Raw genomic sequence first — 25,379 nt, forward strand, 5'->3', positions numbered from 1 at the left:
AAAATATGGCCTCAATCAAATTAATTTTGCCCAGAGAGTTTTCAAGTACCAAACAAAAACCTAGACAATTTTCTTCTCTCTGTCAGCCCTATTTACATCAAAAAACCTGGCCAGAATTTAGCTGAGTCACCAAACTCCTTACCAGGTAGAAATATTTACACTTCTTTGAAAGCAACTTTCCCTACTAAGACTGGTAGAACCTGGTAGGTAATTTTAGTTCCCATAGATCAGTCAGGAAGTTTCCATCTTTTGATATGTTAAAACTAAACATTCTCCCTTCTAACTCAGGACTTCTACTCAAATAGATTCTTTCACCAGAGCTGCCTAGCCAGTTAAATTGTTATGTATATCTAACAGGCCTACTGCTAATGTTTCTGTTTACTATAACTCCTGTCCTTTGTCAATGCAAACATTCTTCTAATACCTGTGACTGGCATTTTACCCCTTAAAAACTCCTAGCTTGGAGATTAAATTGGGAACATGCTTGTCAGAATGTGTTTCCCCAAACATTCATTGTGTGGTCTCATTTCTTCATATTTCGCCATACACCAATTTGTGTTCCCCATTTCCCAGAAGCAGGACTCAAAAGAAATCCTCTGGCACTGTCGGATCAAAGCTAGCTGGCACCAGATCAGCTCTCCCATTATATTGTCTTTGTACTTTTGTTGCTACCTTCCTGTGTATCTTTAAGGCATGGAGGTAACTAAAGTACATCAAGCTAAATGAAGTCTATTTTCTCTCTGAAATAGACTTTCTCATTGAAAATCCTAGCCATACTATTAATAAAAAAGACAAAGCAACCCAGAGGAATAAATAGTACAGAAGGTAAGGAGTTTGCCTTGCGCATAGCTAACCCAGGTTCAATCCCTGGTACCCATATGTTCCCAAGTCCACCAGGAGTAATCCTTGAGCAGAGTCATGAGCACCACCAGTTTTTGAAAAAAAAAAAAAAAAAAAAAAAAGATAAAGCATTTATCTTGGCATTATACTCTCAACATATAGCAAAATAATTCAGTAATTTCTCTACTTTATGTAACAAGCTTTATATAACCCACATCAAAAATGGCTCCTATGTCACCTATCAATGTGAATTTAAGTCAAAGATTTATTTTTTCAATACTACTGAAAAACAGCTTATGCAGACAAAATTAGTTATTGGAAAGACACCAGAAATGCCTAATTTAGAGAAACCAAGGAGAATGGACAAATACAATTTCTGATAACTAATTTTTTCATTGATGAAATCATATTGCTTTAAACCCTTTTAATAAGATATTATAGGTAATAAAAATAACAAAAGTTAATAAATTTTCTTTAAATGTATCATAAATGGTCTGGAGAGACAGATCAGAAAGCTGAGTGCAGGAGACCTGAGTTGTGTCCTCATCACCTCCCAGAGTTAGAAGTAGCTCCTGATCATGACTAAATATGGCTCAAATATTATTTTGTTTGTTGTTTTTGTTTTTTTGTTTTTGGGTCACAACCGGCAGTGCTCAGGGGTTACTCCTAGCTCTGCGCTCAGAAATTGCCCCTGGCAGGCACAGGGGACCATATGGGATGCCAGGATTCAAACACCATCCTGGATTGGCTGCATGCAAGGCAAACATCCTACTGCTGTATTATCTCTCCAGCCCTCAAATATCTTTTTTTTTTAAAGACATTAAGAAAAAACAAGAAAAGGCTCTACATTTTATTTATTTACTTTTCAGTAACCTTAAATCTTTGAGGGGTACAGCATCACATGGATCCTATGACCAATTGCCTTAGCAGGAAGATTGCTTTAGAATTTGGCTTGAACCATGCCACTGTTTCCATGGGCAAGGGTTACCTTTCCCCCAGATTACTCTGGTTTTGTTAGATTTGCCACCAAGAGTCACAGTGTTGCTCTTTGCCTTGTACACATAAGCACATTTCTTGCCTGGATAGAATTCAATTTCATCCCGAGCATAAACACCTTAAATTTTAAGAAGAGCTGTGTGCTACCTCTGGTTTCGGAGACCCCGTTCATAGCCAGAAAAAATGGCTTTAGGACATAGCCTTCCAGCCATTTATCTCTTTTAATCAGTCCAGGCCTCCACGGGAGCTGAAGATGGTGGAAAGAGGTCAAATATCATTTTTAATTTAACAGTCATCAACAGACTAAGACAACAGGAGGCTACTAAGGAAAAAGACAGATACAGTAGGATGGAATTGCTGGGGTGATGCTTTCCCTGATTGTAATAAAATTTCTCTATAATGTAGGAACTTAAACAAGGAAAAAGCCAAGACTTTTTTCTTAATGTAAGTAATATAAAATATAGTTGAGGGGCCAGGAAGGTAGCGCTAGAGGTAAGGTGTCTGCCTTGCAAGCGCTAGCGTAGGACGAACCGCGGTTCGATCCCCTGGCGTCCCATATGGTCCCCCCAAGCCAGGGGCGATTTCTGAGCATATAGCCAGGAGTAACCCCTGAGCATCAAACGGGTGTGGCCCAAAAACCAATATATATATAGTTGAGAGTCAAATTATTCTCCAAAGTTTAATTGCATAGTAAAAAAAAATATCTTTCTCCTCTTTCTCCTCTCCTCTATTTCTGTATACCCAATCAGAGCTAATCTATATTTAATGCCTGTGTGTTCCTATTGGTATTTACCTATAAATGAAATTCTGTACTATGTAATAAGATGTAATTTCTTGGCCTACTGTATACATATTATCTTTCTACTATTAAAGATAAAATATCATTTGGGGCCAGAGTGACAGCACAGCAGGTAAGGTGTTTGCCTTGCATGCTGCCCCTGTTCAATTCAAGGCATCCCATATGCTCCCCAGAACACCACCAGGAATGACCCCTGAGCTCATAGCAAGGAATAACCCCTGAGCAATGCTGGTCATGGCCCCCCAAAAAACTAATTTATGTAGCTAAACACACAGAGCACACTCCCTGCTTTTCCCAAAACAGACTTGGCCCTATCTTCCTTTTCCCTTCACCCACCCCTTTTAAGATGTAAAGACATACACACCCTCCCTAGAATTGATTACAGACACACCTCCATTTGATTAGCATTAGATTAGGTACTTTTTTTCTATTAACCCACATCAGCACCAGGTGGAATGATTCTGGTCAATAAAGACCATAGAAGGTTTGCTGGAAGCCCCTTGACTCCATCTTATTTATGTCTGTCTTGTTTTCTGACTTCTTGCAGAGCCTCTGCTTTAGATCGATCACCCCAGTGGATTATGGAGAATAGAACCTCTACAATTTTATACATATACCCTTCTACCAATCCATTCTCCTAATTTTTTATAAATCATTAAGAAAACCAGGAATATTTGGTTTTCCACTAAGTAGATTAATTTCCTTACATTGTATTTCCCCTCTTTTTCATTTTTTTCAAGTTATTAAATTTTTTAGTTTTGTTTTATTTTGTTTTTACTTTTGTCTCCAAGAGGCTTCTAAATGCCTGCTTGCCATTCTTCAAACATTAACTATCTTGTCATTTTTATCATCTTGGCTTCAGAAATAATTGTAAGACTCAGTACTCAAGAAGAGTGAAGAGTTTTTATTGTGTTATATTTGACTTGCATGGTGTGAAATAAAAGTTTAAACACTGGTGTAAAAAAAAAAAAAAGAAGAGTGAAGAGCTTGTTTTCCCTTTTCAGAAGAAATGTGAAAAGTTTCCTTTGAGTCTTGGGAGGTTTTTGGGAGTTTTGGTTTTGGTTTTGATTTTGGTTTTTGGGCCACAACTGGTGACATTCAGGGGTTACTCCTAACTATGCACTCAGAAATTGCTCCTGGCTTGGAGGACCATATGGGACACTGGGGATCAAACCAAGGTCCATCCAGGGTCAGCTGCGTGCAAGGCAAATGCCCTACTGCTGTGCTATCACTCCGGCCCTTTTCCTGTGAGTCTTGACCAAAATATTTCTCATTAGTCAGAACTGGATGATGGGTAACCACTGGATAATCCATCCTTAGGCCAATAGATCCTCAGGCTCTTCACACCCAAAGTGAAAGAGACGGATGGATCACTCGTTAGAACAATTCCCAATCGCACAGCTACCTAAACACCAGCACTGCCTTAGCTGGACAAAGTGAAGAAATACAAATTAATCCACTGCTGGTGCTTGAGATGGGTTGGAAGAAATTATCATTTTCCAATAAATCATTTTGCTGCAAGATAAACTGATTTCTTTGGTATCACATGATGTTATCTGATTTTAGACCACACACATAAACAATATATTAAAATTTTAATTGTAAATTAGTTTCCCTTAAATGACTATAAAAACTAAAAACTACTTTCATGTACTTGAGAAACTTGAAAACTGCACCCCCCAAAAAAATAAGGAGAATCGAATCATCTGCCTAGCTCTTGTTTGCACTTCCTTTTACATCCCTTTGCTGTAACACAATCTTTTCAATCTATTCCTAGTCTTAAATTTCCCCAATTTCTCTTTTTCCAATTTCTAGGTATTTTTTTTTAATTTCTAGGTGTTTTTAACAGCCATCACCTTGAGGCACTTTATCTTTCCTCTAATCTGCCCTGTCTTCACAGCACACCCTCCTTTCCCTATTCACTCTCCAGTGCACTGCAATTTGGCATATGCCTTCAACACTCTGTTGAGAAAAATGTTAAGTAAAGTCATCTCCTAACTGCCAGATTCATTTTCTATCTTTCTTTACCAGCCAGAATAGTTTAATGATAGTGACCAGGCTGTCAAAACTACCCCCTGCTGGCTCCATGATATTCTTCCAAGAGGAAGTATACTGTACACTGACTTGCAGAACAGGTGACTTGCAAGTACTGTACATTCTATAGTACTAACAGACTTGAAGAAAATTATATTGAGTTGTTGGACATCAACTATAGAAGGGCCTGTGTTAAAAATTCTTTAATGGGGGGTGGCGAAAAAGCACAGTGGGAAGGCATACGACCTTCCCGGGTTTCATCTTCAGCATCCCATATTGTCCCCCTGAGCATTGCCAGGAATGACACCTGAGCACAGAGTCATGAGTAAACCTGAGTGCTTCCTGGTGTGACATAAAAACCAAAAAAAAAGAAAAATTCTTCAATCATTCCAAGAATGATCTCTTTCAACTCCTCCACAACTATACCATGAGGAGGATAGTACAATGGTACCCTTTAGACAAGTGGGAATGTTGAGACTTTGGTTGCTCAAAGGATTTTCTCTTTACCAAAAGAAAAGAGTATAGCATAGGATAGGATAGATATCGTCCTATGACCTGTGCAAATACCAGGATCTCTAATTACAAAGGACTGATTTTGTCAACCACAAATAAGCAAAATGTTTCCTGGCACCAGGGGTTCAACAATGAGCATGTCTGAAGCCTGTAGTTGTTCCATGACAGTATGCTTCAAAGGTGGAGAAATCCTGTATCTCTTAGGCCAAGAAAATTCCCTTTCTAATTTTACTCAATACTTACTGTGACTGTGCAAAGCAAACAAACAAACAAAAAACTTGCCACACCAGTCCCCCTACCCCACTTCCTTTTTTTTTTTTTCTTTCTTGGTGTTGTTTTGTTGTTGCTGTTGTGTTTTCTGTCGTTGCTTTTCATTTGGTTTTTTTTCCTTTTCTTTCTTTTTTTTTTGTTTTTTGTTTTGTTTTGTTTTGGGGTCACACCATCCGGTGCTCAGGGGTTACTCCTGGCTGTCTGCTCAGAAATAGCTCCTGGCAGGCACGGGGGACCATGTGGGACACCGGGATTCGAACCAACCACCTTTGGTCTTGGATCGGCTGCTTGCAAGGCAAACGCTGCTGTGCTATCTCTCTGGGCCCCTCCTTTTCTTTCTTCTTTTAAATTTATATTTTTAGCTTCTAAATGGGTTCCTCCCTGCTTCTTTTTCTTTTCTAACAGAACCACAGAACTTGAGTCATCTTGTTCTACCTCCAAAATTGAGGGAGAAAAAAAATACTGGATGGTACCAGGTGCAAACAGTCGCATGAACATTGAGTGGAAATAAAACATGATCAGAACTAAACCCCAAACCCAAAGTCACCGACAACAGAATCAAGATAATCCAATCTAGAACAATCAATACACAAAGGGGAATCTGTTACACTAGTAGTCAGGGGGCGAGAGGAGTGGTACACGTGATGCATGCTGGAAACAGGGGTAGAGGGAGAACAACACTGTGGTGGAAATTGCCCTAATTCACTGTCACTACATACCTTAAATATAACTGTGAAAGACTTGTCGTTCACATTGGTCACAATAAAAATTATTAAAAAAAATAAAAGTGTAACCTGTAATGGAGTCTGGGTAGGCCCCTTAGCCTCTGCATAAAACAGGTACACTGCTAAAAGGAGTTCAAGTTATTTCAGTAACTGTTTTCTTGTTTAAAGACAATAAAAACTAATTCCACAAGGTTGATGTGTTTCAAAGAGAAGACCACTGTTTTCCCCCCAACAACTTACCTAGTTTACAAATTCTAACCAACTTCTAACCCAAATCATGCTAATTTCTTCCAAAACTAAAACCAATTCAATGTTCTCTATCCTCCCTCTTTAAAACTGCTCTCAACACAAAATATAAATGTCCCTTCTATTTTTATATTGTCTCTCCTCTCTTTATATCATATTTATACTGCCTATTCATATAACTGTCTCCTCTATTTTATAGTTATTTATTAATAAAAATACAAGACTAGACTTTAATTTCTTCTTGCTGATTTGTTCCTGTCTCTAGAGCTTAATATTCTGAATACTGTTTCTTCAAACAAAATAGCAACTATTGTTCCTTTTCAGTAATCTTTTCTGTGCAGTTAAGTTGGCTTTCTAACTCACAAAACAAGAGTTAGCAAGGAAAAACCTTGAATAAAGGACTCCACAGGCTACCTGCAGTCACCCTCATGCTCTTACTAGTTTATCAACCAGACCATTAGCTTCAAAAGTTTAACTTGCAATGAATTTACCTAAAAAGCATAGTTGCCAACCAGCCACTATCTACTTTGTGCACAGATAAATTGAAAATTTTCTGATCTCTTTGACTGTCCCTTCATTTTCCACTTGTGCAAATACAGGCTGATATTTCATAAAGTCAAGCATCATAAGCAATTTGAAACCCTCTTCAAAAAAGATGAAATGATGACAAAATATCAATCTTGTTTGCTTGAGCTGAGTCACCTATGAAATTCTTTGGAGTACCTTCCTTCAAGATCTTTTTTGTAATGTCATGCACACCATGCCTAGTCCATGACTCCATATAATAGAAGAGAGGGAAGTTAATTCATAATTACCTAAAACAATGTGGGAAACTTTCTTTACTTTTGTTTTGGTTTGGTTTGGGGTCAAACCCGGCAGCACTCAGGGATTACTCCTGGCTCTATGCTCAAAAATTGCTCCTGGCAGGCTCAGGGGACCATGTTGGATGCCGGGATTCAAACCTCCGTCCTTCTGTATGCAAGGCAAACATCCTACTTCCATGCCATCTCTCTGGCCCCTGGGAAACTTTCTTTTAACATATCAATTCATTTAGTCATTTTTCTTCTTCTTCCTGAAAACTGTATATTTTCTGTTTTCAAAACAAAATAAGTTTTCCACCACTTAAAAATAAAGATTTCTCAATTTGCCTCATTTTATAAATAGCTTTTGAACTAATTTTACAAAACAGCTACTTTTTCTTCTATAGCATATAATCATCCTGGAAACTTAAAAATCACATTGATGGTCTCCTTAACACATAAAAACAATAACTTATATTACTAGAGAATTTTTATTTTTTTCAAGCTCTAGGATATGATCATTCTAATTAACCTAGAACATTACTTATACTGAAGCCTAAATATCAAAAAATCAATAAGAAGTAACTTCATACACTCTTAAGTGCGTTTTTCTAATTTAACTCAGCTTGCAGAATTAAGTTGCTAATAAATTCTGCCCAAACTAAACTGAGATGTAACCATGATAATGTATTTTTCAACATATCAGAAGAATCAACATAACAACTGTATGATCTTACGATACATAGAAAAAAGCCAACATCACTGATATCCTCAATCAAAAATACTTGAGTTGAATGGGGAAAAAATTGCTAAAGTGGTAACAGCATATAAAAGCCAGTGGCAAGGTTTTTGTAGGTAACGTTTTACATCAGTGTAATTTGCTCACATCTGAGTAAAATTAAGCTATCTAAGACTTTTCCCTAAATGAAACAAAAGTTCTGGATCTATTGCAAACTTATGGAAACTATTCTCACCCTGAAGTCATTAAATCTTTTTTAAATGAATGGTAACTGCAAATTATTCTGGGAGTGAGGGAGTACTTCAGAAGGAAAAGGGGACAAATACAGTTGGGAAAGAATGATGTGGTGATTAATTCTTCTCTGCATTTATAGAGATTGTAAAATTATAGTCGCGTGCAAGTGAAACACTGCCACCCTGTGGAATTTCAAGAAAATTAAAATCTTTGAAGATTCCAAGAAATTCCTAGCACTTTAATTGGGATAAGAGAGTTGCATAATTATCAAAGTATTTTAGTTATGCCTTTCTTTTTCTTTTTTTTTTTAATTCCACGGAGATGGACAATGGATGTGTTAAATTTTTATAGTTTGTTGGAGTTTAGGGGAAGTATAGTCACATATGAACGCCACTAAAAGGGAATCATAAATAAAGCCCTGAGCACAGCCAGTGTGGCCAAACCCTCCCCGCCAAATACACACACACACACACACACACACACACACACACACACAAATGCATGAAATATTGGAATAAAGTAAGAGTCTAAGTGGCTGAAGTGTACCCTGGTTTGGGAAATAATGGGAGAAGTACAGGTAAAAGAAAAAAGCTGCCAGATTATGATGAAAATGATCATCTATGGAGTTTACACTTATTTTACAAGAATAATAAAAAAAGGAATTTCTATTCATATACATTCATTAATTAATGCGTATTTTAGGAAGATGTAGTAGTGTAGAAGAGTTTTCTAGAGCAGGACACAAAGGAATAGTGCAGAAGTCCACTAAAGCACCAGAAGACCAAACTATAGCAGAGGAAGGAAATGTTCAAAAGTGATTAAAAGGGGTAGAAAAACTAAAATATTTCCATTTAAATTTTTTTTGGAGTACAAAGTTTGGGTCACAACCAAGAAGTACCCAAACTCCTGTATGTACTCAAGGGATCATGTACTCTGCATATTGAGTTCTTATTCCACCTCCCAAAATATTACAACTACAGATCCTCTTCCAATAGTGTCCCAAACCAAATTGCCAAAGCATCTGGGGGAAAAACTATAAATTTCTTATTGTATGGCCAAGTCCAGAACTAATAAAACAAGAATCCCTAAAAGTTTAGCCTAAAAAATGTCTGTCATATTCCGGAGCTCTCTAAAGTAAGCAGGCCAATTTAAGAAATTTGGGTTTTTTTTTTTTTTTTTTTTGGAGAGGTGGTTTGGGGGCCACAACCGCTGATGCTCAGGGGTTACTCTTGGCTATGCACTGAGAAATGGCTCCTGGGTTGGGGGACCATATGGGACGCTGGGGGATCGATCTGCAGTCCATTCTAGGTTAGCACATGCAAGGCAAATGCCCTATCACTTGTGCCACCGCTCCGGCCCCAATTTAAGAAGTTTTTATGTCCTTATATCTGAGTGACTGAGATGTACTGTCAGTAAATCAGGACAACAGAAATTAAAAAAATTACAAAAGCTGGTCATGAGTTGTGGTTTGGCCATACTGAATTTGAAGTACTTCCAGCAGGACAAAAATGTGGCTCAGTGACAGAACACCAATCTTCACGTGTGGGGCCCTAAGTTTAATCCATAGTATCACAGAAAATAAAACCTTAGACAATAAAGTTAAAAAAAAAAAAACGTGGACAATAAGATATACCAATCTGGAGCCTAATCATCATTCTCCAAAAAATGTATCTTAAGATAAACAATCTGAGGAAAGAAGCTCAAGAGCACTGTCTATGATGGTGCAAAGAAAAGAACTTGCAGATATTGGTGTTGACTTGGAGTTGACCAAAGAAGGACACATGTACATAACTGAAAGTTCAATTTAATGGCATATTGTGTTGACTGATCAGAGCAAAGTAAAGCACAATTTACAAGACCAACTCAAGCATTTCCAAACAAAAACTTGAATATTCAACCAAGTTAGTCATATCAGCTGCCTAACCTTTGGTTTCCTATTGTTTACCCACGGTATCATTGTCACCTGGCATAGATTTTTTTAAATGTAAAAGATAGAACAGGAAAAAAAGACTTGCATATAGTTGCTACTACTGTGACCCCAGTTTCCATCCCCACATATGCACTGTCAGGTGCTAAGCACCGATCCAGAAACAGCACCTAAGCACTGCTGGGTGTGGACCAACACTTCCCGCAAAAAAAAAAAAAAAAAAAAAAAACTGAAAGGCTGATAGCCTCATTAAAAAAAGACTACTGAGTGACTGCATGTATCGGCAAAGTTTTATTTTTAAAAAATAGACTTCAGGAGGCCGGAGAGATAGCAAGAAGGTGGGGGTATTTGCCTTGCGTGCAGGACAGAAGTTCGAATCCCGGCATCCCATACGGTCCCCCGAGCCTGCCAGGAACGATTTCTGAGCACAGAACCAGGAATAACAACCCCTGAGCGCTGCCGGGTGTGACCCAAAAACAAACAAACAAACAAAGAAAAAAGACTACTGGTTTGAATATTCATTATTCCAAGAACATACATACATCTTTTCCAATCTTCATATGACCTATGAGTACAAGAAAAACGCATTAAATAGCATGTCACTAAGAAAATGTAAGTTAAAACTATAATGAGGGGTTGAAGCAATGGTACAGCGGGTAGGGTGCTTGCCTTACATATAGTGGAAAGGGTTTGATCCCTGTTTTTCCATCTGGTTCCCCAAGTACCACAAGAGTAATTCTTTTTTTTTTTTTTTTTTTTTTTTTGGGTCACACCCGGCGGTGCTCAGAGGTTACTCCTGGCTGTCTGCTCAGAAATAGCTCCTGGCAGGCACGGGGGACCATATGGGACACCGGAATTCGAACCAACCACCTTTGGTCCTGGATCGGCTGCTTGCAAGGCAAACACCGCTGTGCTATCTCTCCGGGCCCAAGAGTAATTCTTGAGTGCAGAGGCAGGAATAAACCCTGAGCAACACAGGAAATGACCCTTCCCCCCCACAAAAAAAAAAAAAAAAAAAAAACAAGGTGCAAGAGACATAGTACAAGGGTGTTTGCCTTGCATTCGGTCAACTCAGGTTTGATCCCCAGCATCCCTGAGCCTACCAGGAGTGGTTCCTGAGTGCAGAGCTAGGAGAAACTGATCCTTGAGCGCCACCAGGTGTTTGCCAAAAATATTACAGACCTATAATGAATTTCCATTTCTTATCCACTGGCCTAAAATTAAAAAATAAATGTCAAAGAAATGGAAAAACTTGGGGCTGGAGAGGTGGCGCTAGAAGTAAGGTGTCTGCCTTGCAAGCACTAGCGTAGGACGGACCGCGGTTCGATCCCCTGGCATCCCATATGGTTCCCCCAAGCCAGGAGCGATTTCTGAGCGCATAGCAAGGAGTAACCCCTGAGTGTCAAACGGATGTGGCCCAAAAACAAAAAAATAATAATAATAAATGGAAAAATTAAAATTCTCATATACTTCTAATGGAAATGTGTGAAATGTTAGCATTGCTATGGAAAACACAATTCTTCAAAAGTTAAACCATGGAGTTATGATTTGACTCAGCAATTTACTTCTGAAAAGAATTTACTTCTAAAAGAAACAAAGATGTTTCTTTGTGCTGCATAGCACAGCAGTAAGGCGTTTGCCTTGCATGCGGCCAACACAGGACTGACCTGGTTTGAATCCCGGCATTCCATACAGTTTCCCCGAGCCTGCCAGGAGCAACTTCTGAGTGCAGAGCCAGGAGTAACTCCTGAATGCCACCAGTGTGACCCAAAAACCAAAATGAAAAAAAAAAAAAAAGACAGAAACAAAAATGTATGTCCAGTAGAAAGAGTGGTAGCATAATGAGTAGGGCATTTGCTTTACATGCAGCCAATCCAAGTTCAATCCCCAGCATCTCATATGGTCCCCCAAGTCCACCAGGAATGATTTCTAAGCACAGAGCCAGGAGTAACCCCTGAGCACTGACAGTTGTGGGCCAAAACAAAACAAAACAAAAATAACCAAAAAAATGTATGTCCACACAAAAACTCATACATATATGTATTATTATTCAAAATATAAATAACCCATATTTTTATTAACTAAGGGTGAATAAACAAAATATAGTATGACTATGTGACAAAAAGCTACTTAGCAATAAAATAAAATATTGAGATATACCACAATTCATAGAACTTTGAAAGACGTTACTAAGAGTAAATGAAATATCTGTAGCAAGTAAATCCACAGAGAAAGATATTATAATAGTGTTTTTCAGGGGGTGGGGAGGGAGCAGTGGAGACATACTAGTAATTAGTAGAGGGATTTTTCAGAGTGGTGAAAATGTAGGCTTTGTGTTCATGGTTATACAACTTCATGTCTATACTAAAAACTATCAAACTGTACATTTTCAAGATAGTGCATGAATAAAACTATTTAAACAAAACTAAAGCTCAATAAAAACTATTTAACAATAGAGATTTCCAGGTCCTAGCTTTGGAGATTCTAGAGACCTATGAATAATCCAACTATCTATGCAACTATCATATGGATAAAACACACACATATATACATATATAAACACAAAGCATTACATCTTATCCTCAGATAATCCTGATCTATAACAAGATGACAAGTGCACCCTGTCACCACTTGTCACTACTGATCTACCTAGAAAATTCATACAAGGCTGAACTGAATTATCAGATTCCTACAGAAAAGACTTAAGATGAGTAACGCAGTGAGAGGACATCTCTTCCCAAATTTTCCAGGCTTCAAGAAAGACCCAGTTCGTAATCCTGCAGTTAGACCCCCCAGCTTCCTGAAATACAGCCTCTACTCACCAGGTTTGCCCAACTACCATCCTCACCTACAGTCCCTACAAGTCCCACAGGAAAGTTTGACCCAGAAATCCTTCCAATTGATGACTTCACTCTATCTCCCCAGGGTGCCCTACTCAAAAAGGCTTAAACACCCAAGAGCCACAGACTTGTTGCCTTATCACTAAACCTCTTACCCATAGGAGATAAAAATCAGAGGTCTAGTTCCTCTACAATTCAGGTCAGATTTTTTGTTTGTTTGGTTGGTTGGTTGGTTTGGGGTTTTTTAGCAATTTGGTTGTTATTCCCTTAATTCAAAAGTATAGAAAGATTCTGTTCTTTAAATATTAAATTCAAGATACTATCCCTTAACCCTTTTCTAATTTCTCCCCTAGCTTAATTTCCTCCAAGATAAACATCCTGCACTAGCCTGCATAGTTTTAAACTTCTATTAGAAAGCTTACTTGATTATAAGCCCTTTTTTCCCTCAGCTGATATATAAGACTCTCAAAAATTGAAGGCCTGTGAAATGTTTCATTTTTTTCTATCAAATCATCTGTTACAATCCCCAGGAACCTCAAAACTATTAAGTGTTAAATAAACAGATTAAATACTGATTCTGATGTCTTAAGAGTTTTCTTCCTAATAGAAGATGGGAAAAAAAACAATGGTTAATACCAAAATAAGGTCTAAAAAATATTAAAATTTGAAGTGAATCAAATAGCAGGCTATCTTTCTAAAAGCAGACTAGCAGAAATTCTTTTAAAATTTGATTAGCATTAAGGTTCTCTATATATCTCACACCTAATTACTTTTTTACTAATGAATTTTAAGTACATCTCACTAAGAAATTAAAAAACCTCTTGTATCAGAATCAAAAGACATTATCAAATGTTCTGATAATCAAATGTTCTGATAATTCAAATGTTCTGATCTATTTCTAAATAGATTGAGGGGCCAGAGCGATAGCATAGTGGTAGGGCGTTTGCCTTGCACGCAGTTGACACAGGATGGGCTTTGTTTCAATCCCCAGCGGGCCTCTTTCAATCCCATATGGTCCCCCAATCCAGGAACGATTTCTGAGTACATAGCCAAGAGGAACCCCTGAGCATCACCAGTTGTGGCCCAAAAACCAAAAAAATAAAATAAATTAAAATAGATTATTGAACTTTGAGGTCTGTGGGGGGGGGGGGCAACTAGACAAAGCTCTGAGATAAAATAATTTTTAGTATATGACTTTTACAAAATATCTATAATAACTAAAGTATTATTTTCAAATAATAAACATAAATAAGCCAATACTGTAGAAATATTTATTGCATTTATTTATAAGGAATGTTCATATACTAACTCAATTCTTCCATATAATTATTCTGAATTAGTGTTAAAGGAATGCTTTAGATCATTAATTACTGTTAGTTAATGTTATTAACTATTTCTTGGCAGGAAATTTTACAGATGAGTTTGTGAACTTGATGCTGAATCCCACTGCTCTAAGAATCATTCATTTATTTGCCCAATATTCAGAATTTATGCTCAAAACTTAACAGGTGATATTGAGAATAGTTCTTGGAATAGAAAAGCTATTATGGGGGTATTAAAGGCAGTTAGATGTGTGATATGGAAGGGGAAGATAAGGGTGAAAGGAGTGGGAAAATACTATGAGCTGGTCAGACTACCTCATGTGTGTAAGGAAATGCACGAACATTGTCACAAAGAGGTTTTAAAACTAACCAGATTAAAAAATACTAAAAAAAAAAAAAAAAGACTCTAACCAGATAACATTGTACCTGATTCTGCTCCCACCATTGGGTGGAACCTGATCCCACCATGGGGTGGTACCTGATTCTGGGGGATAAAAGCAAGGGTCTGTGGAAGGCGGGGTGGGGGGTGGCTTTTTGGCTGGAACTGATGCTGAGGCTTTTGGCTTCAGTCTTGTCCTCCAAATAAAGCTAATATTTTCACAAGCCTGACTGTCTGCTAGCCATTTACACACTGCTTCACCTCAGAACCGCCGGCTGAACAGGGTGGCAGACGCGTGCTCCCAGCTGGAAGGGAAAGACCTCATCCTCCATCCCTCCATCAGTCAACCGCATCAAGGGCTGACTTGCAACACCTGAGCACTGCCAGATGTAGACCAAAAAAATAGGGATAAGGGGCAAATAAAATACATTACATGATTACTGAGAAGGAAAAAAGAATGGATGCAACAGGAGGCAAGAAGTGAATATCAAGGCAAGGACCACCTAAATAGTTTCAACTCAACTTTCTAATTTTTCCTTCATTTTCTCTATAAATTCCTTTCTCAGTGACAGTGCAAAGAAAGCCCAAAACTTATACACCTGCCATCAACTCCTTAGCTATGAAGTCCTTGAAATCAAAGTCTGCCTATAGGATATTAAAATTCTGTCACCAAAACTGGAGATATTGCTCAGTGGTTGAGCATTTGTTTGCAATGTATGAGGTCCTGGGTTCAATTCTCAATACCAACAACAACCAAAAAATTAAGTTCACTGACCCAATGCTCATAACCTGCCTCATAGAGGTGATAATATGGAAAAAGTGCCAAATCATAGCATCTATCTTCTATCCAGATGCCAGCCTGTCTGAGCTATAGTTATTCATTTAAACCTACCAACCAAGATACATGGAATAGCAAATGGAATAAAAAACTGAAACCAATTTCTGCTGCCTACAAGACATATCTGCAGAAAATCTGGGAAACTTGGCTGAAATGTGGATGATATCCTCTAAGTAGTAATGGTAATAAAAAGTCTCCCCAAAAACAAAAGCCTAGATTTACCATCATATGGTTAACTATTGAGTTCTAGGATGTACTCCAACACTTTTCAGGTCTTCTAGAAAGTCATAGAAATAGGAACCCTTTCAAACATTTCTATAAGGTAAGCATAACTTGATAGCAAAAGCAAAGACACAACTAAAAAAAAAGCCTATGACCCTGATCAATATATGCAAATATTTTAACACAAAACTAGCAAACGGAATCAACAATACATAAAAAAAAAAAATCAAGGGCCTGGAGAGATAGCACAGCGGTGTTTGCCTTGCAAGCAGCCGATCCAGGACCTAAGGTGGTTGGTTCAAATCCCAGTGTCCCATATGGTCCCCCGTGCCTGCCAGGAGCTATTTCTTAGCAGACAGCCAGGAGTAACCCCTGAGCACCACCGGGTGTGGCCCAAAAAAAAAAAAAGTCAAATACCATATTAAGATTGTGTTTACCCCAGGATCAGAATATGATTTAATATGGAAATATGGGAATTTCTTTAAAAAAAAAAAAGGAATAAAACCCCCAAATGACACAAAAATACCATTTCTTGAGATCTATCCTCAAAACAAAGCAAAAAAATTCCAAAGGATATATTCACACTTATATTCATCACTACACTGAGTAGATGCCCTTTCACACACCCCAAAAACAAATTGGAAGACTATGCAGCTCTAAGAAAATATAAAATGATACAATTTGCAGAAATGTAGCTAAAACTAGAGTATATTATGCTGAGTAAAGTTAGTCAGAAGGAAAGAGAAAATACAGAATAAAAACAATTTTTTTTTTGGTTTTTTGGCCACACCCGGTGATGCTCAGGGATTACTCCTGGCTATGTGCTCAGAAATCACTCCTGGCTTGGGGGACCATGTGGGACACCAGGGAATCGAACTGTATTTTGTCCTGGGTCAGCTGCATGCAAGGCTAACACCATACTGCTGTGCCGATTTCCTAGTTATCTAAACCTTTTCTTTTGATATGTAAAAGCCCGCCTGGATTACAGGACCTTCTGGAGAATTTGCTTCTGGAGAATAGAGAGCAGTTCTATATTAAAGGGGTGGAGAGTGAGCACATGGCAGAGAAGCCATGAGGTAAAAAGCAGGCTGACTCCATTTCTTTCCTCACTGGCTTTGTGTTATTTCTTCACTGCTCCCCTATTTCATCAGACCCATCCACCTAAGGTATTAGAAACACAATGCCTGGTGCAGTATCACCATCTGTGGATTTTTATTTTACACTAATACACACATTTGAGTTGGGGGGATTAGAGGAAGGTATGCTAGGATTCTTGAGGGTGAAAGATGGATACTGGTGATAAGTATGGTGTGAGATTAATGTTCATAACAAACCATTATTAAGAGTATTGTAAAACTTGTGATGGGATGGGTGTTTGAACATTGTACGGCAGAAACTCAATAATGAACAACCTTGAAACTGTCTGTCTATGATGATTCCATTTAAAAAAATATTTTAAGGAGCCAGAGATAGCTCAGCAGTAGGGTGTTTGCCTTGCACACAGCTGATCCAGGACGGATAGTGGTTCAAATCCTGGTATCCTGTATGGTCTCCTGTACCTGCCAGGAATGATTTCTGAGTGCAGAACTAGGAGTAACCCCTGAGCACTGCTAGGTATGACCCAAAACCAATATATAAAGAGGGCTATCTTCTAACTACCAAAAATATAAAAACAAGAACTCAAAAAGATATATACTGCAAAGTTATTGCAGCACCAAATATGATAGACAGCACATTAGAATAGCCCAAATGTCTTAACTTGTCAGGAACTGGAACGTTCCCCCACCCCAAGCAGTTGCTAACCAACTCCTAAAGCAAATAGACAGCTTCTCAGCCTGCTTTGCCTCAGCCCGAGAAGAAGCTGCCACCACTGCTGCTGCTGATTTGCTCTCGGTGGCCCTTTTCTCCCATCTCCCTTTGCTGTGGACTGTTGTTCGCTACCAGATTTGTTTTTTGAGAAATCTCCAACTCAAGGACATTTCCTGATCAGTGATGGCTGAGAGCTGTTTTTCAGACTCTACAAGACAAAGTTGCAGGCTGAAACTGTGCTCCAGACTTACCCACCCCAGACTATTTCAAAAGACTTAAAAGGAATATGTATATTTTCTTCATGTTTCTTTAGATCTATTTCTTTAATAGGTATAATTTTTATTGTCTATTTCCTTATGTCGAGGTAGTTTTCCTTTTTCCTTCTTTTGAATCTGTTTAGTAAGAAATTCTAGTAAGTTTCTCTCCGGTTCTGAGTTCAGGATAAAATCAGGTTATAGGGATTATTTAGCTTGTTGCTTTTAGCCCCATATGCATGAGTAGTATCATGTGGTATTGTTCCTTTTTGCATAGGCATATTAAAATGAGGAAATGTTATGTATGAAAACAAGTTCTTTACTAACACAGATATGGACTCATAAGTTGTATATTTGGGGGGTCTCTGACCCTGAACATTTGTCATAGTGACTTGACTTAGGTTTCAGATGATCGGAAAATGACCATTCATCCCTGGACCTTGGACCTGACCTATGGAACCAGCAGTTTTCTGCACAGCACCAGGAATCAGACTTCTACTGGGGAACGCCCTAATGCTGTCCTGTTACTGACTTGCTCCAGAGTGGGTTCATATGACATCCTGATGATTTGAAAACAGCAACAACTTGCTTTTAGGACAGTATTCCCTACATTGCCACCTAATGATGAGATGAAATCAGAAGACACTCCGTGCCACCCTGACTTCTACACAGGATCTGTACAAAAGCCAGGATGTCTAACTACAGAGTTCTAAGTGCAACAACTGTGATAGAGAAGAATTTTTACTGGGACCAGAAAGAAAGACAACTTTGGTGGGGGGGTTAGTATGCCCAGAGCCTGTAGCTGGTCTTATAGAAAATTGCTTCAAAGCTAGGGTCTCCCTATTTTTTTTTTGTTTGTTTGTTTTTGGGTCACACCCGGCAACGCTCAGGGGCCATTCCTGGCTCCATGCTCAGAAATCGCTCCTGGCTGGCTCAGGGACCATATGGGATGCTGGGATTCAAACCACCATCCTTCTGCTATCTCTCCAGCCCCAGGGCCTCCCTATTTTTAGGTGAAAGTTTTTTCCTTTCTATTTTCCCCAACTTTTGCTGTGCCTATACAAAAATATAACACACACATACACTTTTTTCTCTTTTCCTTTTTTTTAAAATGTTTTTCTATATTTATTTTAAATAGGGAAAGAAGGGGTGTCAGGGCCAAGTGGTCTCAGATACACTGGCGGAAAATAAAAGGACAGAAATATATATCCAAACCAAAGTCAAGAGAATAGAATCAAGAGACCTAAACTTTAATAATCTAAACTCAAGGGGCCTGTAACACTGGCAAGCCAGGGGGCAAAGGTGGTGGGATAGAATGCACTCTGGGGCCATTGGTGGAAGGAGATTGACACTGGTGATGGGAATGGTCCTGATTCACTTGTATATCTGAAATTCAACTATGAAGGACTTTGTAGATCACCATGGTTTCAATAAAATAAAATTAAAAAAAAAAAACAGAAAATAGTCAAATGCTTAAGGAGAAACGAATGGACAGAGAACCCTTCGGATAGAGACATAATGGAATAATATGCAATCATTAAAAAAAAGTAAAGAAGGGGCCAGAGAGATAGCATGGAGGTAGGGCATTTGCCTTGCATTCAGAAGGATGGTGTTCGAATCCCAGCATCCAAGCCTGCCAGGAGCGATTTCTGAGCATAGAGCCAGGAGTAACCCAAGTAATGCCAGGTGTGACCCAAAAACCGAACGAAAAAAAAAGAAGTAAAAAAGAGTTGCAGCTACATCACATCAAACAATATGAAAATTAGATTAAAAGTCTTTCATTTGGGGGCAGGAGAGATGGCATGGAGATAAGGCGTTTGCCTTGTGTGCAGAAGGTCGGTGGTTCAAATCCCGGAATCCCATATGGTCCCCCAATCCTGCCAGGAGCGATTTCTGAGCCTGGAGCCTGGTGTGAGCACTGCCGGGTGTAACCCAAAAACAAAAACAAAACAAAAGTTTTTCATTTAATTTAAAATAATAAAGTTAAACAAATGTAGATATGTTTTTTAATCCCCTACAAATAACTATAAGCACAACCAGTCACAGGACAATGGCAAAGAGACAAAAGATAATGTCTAAACACAATCCAGAACACCAATCACTGTTGTTTCCATATCATTATAGAGTACAGGGCCTATCTGCAATAAAAACTGAAAAGATTTTTCAGGCTAGATTGCTTGTCATGTGTGCAGCCAATCTTGGCTCAATCTAGGGTATCCCCAAAGAGCACCAAGAGTGATTTCTGAGCACAGAGCCAGGAGTAAGCTCTGAGTACTGCTGGGTATGGCCCAAAATTAAAATAACAAAGACCTAAAGAGACATTCTTCTCAGAGATTCCAGACAAGCAGGGGTCCCACACAGGCAATTCTGGCATGTTACATTTTTTTTTTTTTATAATTTTTTATTATGAATTATGAGAACAAAAGATGCAAAGAAAGAGGATAAGGTAAAGTTACAGTGGAAGGACAATCACCCATAACATAATTATCAGAAGAAGTCCCCTTGCTGATATCTTAACTTTGAATTTTCACCAAAGAAAGTTAAGATAAATAAAACAGAATCCATGTGCAATTACTTTTTCCCTCAAGTCCCCAGATTGTAGCACATTATAATATTTCTTAACAGCACACAAGGCAATCTAAAGCCATCAAACTTACGTAACTCCTTAAACATTAGAGGCATAGTGTTTTTTACATTTCCATGTACATGCATATTAGCTTAAGTTAACCTCAAATTTTAAGTGGGTGTGTTTTAAGGATTAGAGTCAAAGGAGCACAGTAAAAACGATGTTAGAGTGGCAATTGTTGTTTGCATAGGCCCACCAAAATATGAGAGGCATGGAAAGGAATAGCCTTGGCCTAAATACAAAGAGATCCTACCCCTGAAGTTTCCTGGCATAAGACCAGCTCTAGGCCTCAGGAAAGTTATCGTTCGCTCCAAGACATTGTCCGTAGCGCCAACACACTTATCACACAGTCTCTGTTGTTGGTCTCATGTTTCTGTATTAAAGATTCTGGAATCTGCATGTCCTACATTGAAGTCATGATGAGGAGTGCCTTCTCGTTTCACCTCACCATGAAAGGGGAATGCAGGAAGCCCTGTCCTATAAGCAGGTTGTTGTTGTTGTTAAGTCTTCTCAGTGTTAAAGGAAGTCTCTTTTGAGCAGGACGATGTCTGAGCAGTGGTAGGGTCTTCCGTGGTAGAGGATTGCTTCCAGGTGATGTTATAGACAAACCTCACCATAAAGGGGCAATACAGCAAGCCCTGTCCAGTAAACAGGTCATTGTTCTTGTTGTCTTCTCAGTGCTAAGGGATGTCTCTTTTGAGTAGATCGATGTCAGAGCAGCTGTAGGGTCGTCCCTGGTACAGGAATGCCTCCGGGTGATGTTATATACAACCTTGGATGTTTTGTAAATGTCTTCTGTAGATCAAGGGGTAAATGGAGAATGTCCATTCTTCTGAGGCCTGTGCCAGGTCTTTATGTCAATGTTCAGGGTGTAAGGTCTCATTGTACTACAAGATTTGTGTGTTCCCCTTTCTATTAGATAAGAACTTATTGGTATGTATAGTATTTTCCCATGTCAGTGTGCCTACGCAAACAAGATATAAAGCCACGTGGTGCTATCAGATATATGGGGGCATAAGAACATTTCCAACAAGACCCATGACTTGGTTCAAACATAAGTATTAAACTGAGGGATTCTTTCACACCAAATTCCATATTGAGCAGTTCACAAAGAGAAGATAAAAAAAAAATGGGGGGGGATCATCACTGTATAAGAAAGTATTCAGCAAAAGTTATAGCCGTCAAAGAAAACACCCATAAAATGTTGAAAAGATATGTGTCCTTTTTATGCCTTTAAAAATAGTTGTGTGGGTGTTAACTCTAGGGCACCACTTTGGTCTGTGAATTAGGACTCAAGAGTACTTAAGTTAGAAAGGGTAAAAAAGGAGTAATGATGATAGGAGTTAAAGAAGTTAAAGAGAAATATGAACTTATGAAGGGGTATGCAAAAGGGCAGAGTACAAAATGGACATTCTGCATACATAAAAACATAATTCAATGATAGTGAGTACTAGTAATGTTTCTTGTGAGAGTACTATTAATGTTTTTTGTGCGCGCGGGGGCTATCGCCCCCGCACGATTTTGAAAATGTAGACTGGACAGAGATTACCAGTGCCAAACCTCCTCCTGCCTGACTCCCGGCTCCCAGGAAGGAGAGATCCTTCAAGAAGCTGGGAGAACAGAAGTTCAGAGCCCCACCCAGACCCTCCCTATGGAGCCGCATGGATAGTGGGGGAAGGCCTAGGGTCCTTCAAGCTCCACCAAGGGACCCAACTCACCGGCTAGCCCAGGGGTGTGGCCCGGGGAAGCCCTGGAGATCTGGAGCAAGGCGGCAGAGGGGTGCTGGGGTTACCCAAATCCCGCACCCCCCCTAGGCCTGGCCAAGCAGGCCTCCGGCATGGCGTGGGCCTGCCAAACCTCCTCCTGCCTGACTCCCGGCTCCCAGGAAGTGGCATGTTACATTTTAAAGTATGGTCAAGTGCACTATCAGAAGTCTGCACGGCCACAAGACAGTCCTTCCAGCGGTGTCAACTCTGGCCACTTCTTAGAATCTACCCTTCACTCCTATTAATCAGGGATTTCTGCACACAGACTTACATTCAGCAATGACACTTCAGAGCAAAGAGAAAAGCAACCTCAATGCATTTATTGCAGGATATATAGAACATTTGTGACCACAATTAAAAACGAAGCATCACAATCTGCTGCGTTGATATTAAAAGGTTCCCACAACAGTGGTAAGATTTTAAAAATACGGGGCCGAAGCCGTGGCACAAGCAGTAAGGTGTCTGCCTTGCCCACGCTAGCCTAGGACGAACTGTGGTTCGATCCCCGGCGTTCCATATGATCCCCTAAGCCAGGAGCAATTTCTGAGCACATAGCCAGGAGTAACCCGAGCGTCACCAGGTGTGACCCAAAAACAAAAAAAAAAAAAAAAGATTTTAGAAATACAGAACATGACTTCTAGTTACACACACACACACACAGGCTTAAAGGTGTGGAGAAACAGTAAATTTTCCCTGGTGCATTTCTCTTTTAACAACCAGCATGATGGAACCGGAGAGATAGCATGTAGGTAAGGCATTTGCCTTGCATGCAGAAGGTCGGTGGTTCAAATCCTGGCATCCCATATGGTCCCCCGAGCCTGCCAGGAGCGATTTCTGAGCGTGGAACCAGGAGTGGCCCCTGAGCTTTGCCAGGTGTGGTCCAAAAAACAAAAACAAAAAAAAAACAACCAGCATGCACACATAAATATATGTTATATATACATAAACCTATGTATATATGTGCACAAATATTTGCATATTACTATGTGTATATGTACATATATATACAATGTATACATACATTTACAGCTGTATACACATACATCTATGTCTATGTATTATATATACATTATATGCATATATATATGCATATATATATATATATATGTATATATATATATATATACAATGTATACATACATTTACAGCTGTATACACATACATCTATGTCTATGTATTATATATACATTATATGCATACTATATATATGTATGTGTATATATATATGGATTCTGAGGCTATACCAAGGTGGGTGCTCAGGGCTCACTCCTAGCTCAGTAATCTCTCCTAGCAGGGCTCAGGGACCATAGGGGACACAAACCTGACAATGAAACTCAGGTGGGCTTCGTGCAAGAGAAGTGCCCTACCAGCTGTACTATTATCTATCTCCAGACCCAGTTGCTATTTTTTTTTTTTGGTTTTTGGGCCACACCCGGCGGTGCTCAGGGGTTACTCCTGGCTGTCTGCTCAGAAATAGCTCCTGGCAGGCACGGGGGACCATATGGGACACCGGGATTTGAACCAACCACCTTTGGTCCTGAATCGGCTGCTTGCAAGGCAAACGCCGCTGTGCTATCTCTCCAGGCCCCAGTTGCTATATTTTTAATAATCAAAGCATGGGGGGGGAGAGGGGAAGAGAGAGAGAGAGAGAGAGAGAGAGAGAGAGAGAGAGAGAGAGAGAGAGAGAGGGAGAGAGAGAGAGGGAGAGGGGGAGAGAGAGAGAGATGGACAGAGATGGACAGAGATGGAGAGAGAGGGAGAGGGAGAGAGAGAGAGATGGACAGAGATGGAGAGAGAGGGAGAGAGGGAGGGAGAGGGAGGGAGAGGGAGAGGGAGAGAGAGAAAGAAAGAGAGAGATGGAGAGAGATGGAGAGAGAGGGAGAGGGAGAGGGAGGAAGAGAGAGAGGAAGGGAGATGGAGAGGGAGGGAGAGGGAGAGGGAGGGAGAGGGAGAGAGAGGGAGAGGGAGAGAGAGGGAGAGGGAGAGGGAGGGAGAGAGAGAGAGAATGTGTGTGTACCATTGCAGAAAAGAAGTTTTCCCAAAATCTCTACAACCCTGTCTTGGCAATTGGGGTGTGGGATGTCTGTCTGTGGGGTGTCTGTGTGAGGTGTCTGAGTGGGGTGTCTGTGTGGGGTGTATGTCTGTGTGGGGTATGTATGAGGTGTCTGTTAGGGGTGTCTGTCTGACTGGGGTGTCTGTGAGGTATCTGTGTGGGGTGTCTGATTGTGTGAGGTGTCTGTTTTGGGTGTCTGTGTGGGGTGTCTGTCTTTGTGAGGTGTCTGTTTCGGGTGTCTGTGTGGAATATCTGTCTGGCTGGGGTGTCTGTGTCGGGTGTCTGCCTGACTGGGTTGTCTGTGTGGGGTGTATGTCTGTGTGGGGTATCTGTCTGTCTGTGTGAGGTGTCTGTTAGGGATGTCTGTCTGACTGGGGTGTCTGTGTGAGGTGTCTGTTTGGGGTGTCTGTGTGGGGTGTCTGGCTGGCTGGGGTGTCTGTGTGGGGTATCTGTCTGCCTGTGTGAGGTGTCTGTTGGGGTGTCTGTCTGACTGGGGTGTCTGTGTGAGGTCTGTCTGACTGGAGTGCCTGTCTGTGTGGGGTGTCTTGTGAGGTGTCTGACTGGTGTGTCTGCCTGTCTGTGGGGTGTCTGTCTGTCTGTCTCGGTACCTTCCCACGTGAACTCGCCGCAGGGCTCCCGCAGCACGAACTTGAACCAGAACTGGCCCACGCGGCCCCGCTCCGCCTCCGCCTCCGCCTCCGCCTCCGCCTCCGCCTCCGCCTCCTCGGCCGCCAGCTCCGCCTCCCCGACCCAGAGGCCCGGCTCGGGCAGCGCCAGCGCCCCGGCGCTCGCCGTCAGGCCCGCCGGCTTCAGACGCACGGCCCGCCCCGGGTCCCACGCGCCCAGCTCGGGCCGCGACCCCACGACCCGCAGGTCCCGCCCGGGCGCGGCCAGCTCCCGCGGCACCACCAGCCCGAAGCGGAAGCGCATGACGTCGGAGGTGCGGAGCCCAGGCAGCGAGTGGCCACGTGGAAGCGAGGGCTGTGGGCGTGGCCTCCAGAAAAGCGACACGGCGATTGGGCGGGGTCCCTCGGGAGCACCAATCAAGCGGCGGATGGGCGTGGTCTCCGAGCAAGGTGACCGCGGCGATTTGGAAAGGAACCTCGGGAGGTGACTGGGCGTGGTCTCCGAGCCAGACGCCCACGGC

General features: G+C 40.6%; 1 protein-coding gene across 2 annotated transcripts in view; it reads right to left on the reverse strand.

The window, feature by feature from the left end:
• Window positions 1-25,162, reverse strand: part of EPM2A (EPM2A glucan phosphatase, laforin) — a 108,704-nt gene extending 83,542 nt beyond the window's left edge. For both annotated transcript variants that reach the window (XM_049789356.1, XM_049789357.1), the window contains exon 1: window positions 24,841-25,162. In XM_049789356.1, coding sequence (XP_049645313.1) covers window positions 24,841-25,162 — 322 coding nt within the window. The remainder of the gene's footprint in view (window positions 1-24,840) is intronic.
• Window positions 25,163-25,379: the final 217 nt, after the last annotated feature.

The sequence above is a fragment of the Suncus etruscus genome, chromosome 15, assembly GCF_024139225.1.
Source record: "Suncus etruscus isolate mSunEtr1 chromosome 15, mSunEtr1.pri.cur, whole genome shotgun sequence".
Lineage (NCBI taxonomy): Eukaryota > Metazoa > Chordata > Mammalia > Eulipotyphla > Soricidae > Suncus > Suncus etruscus.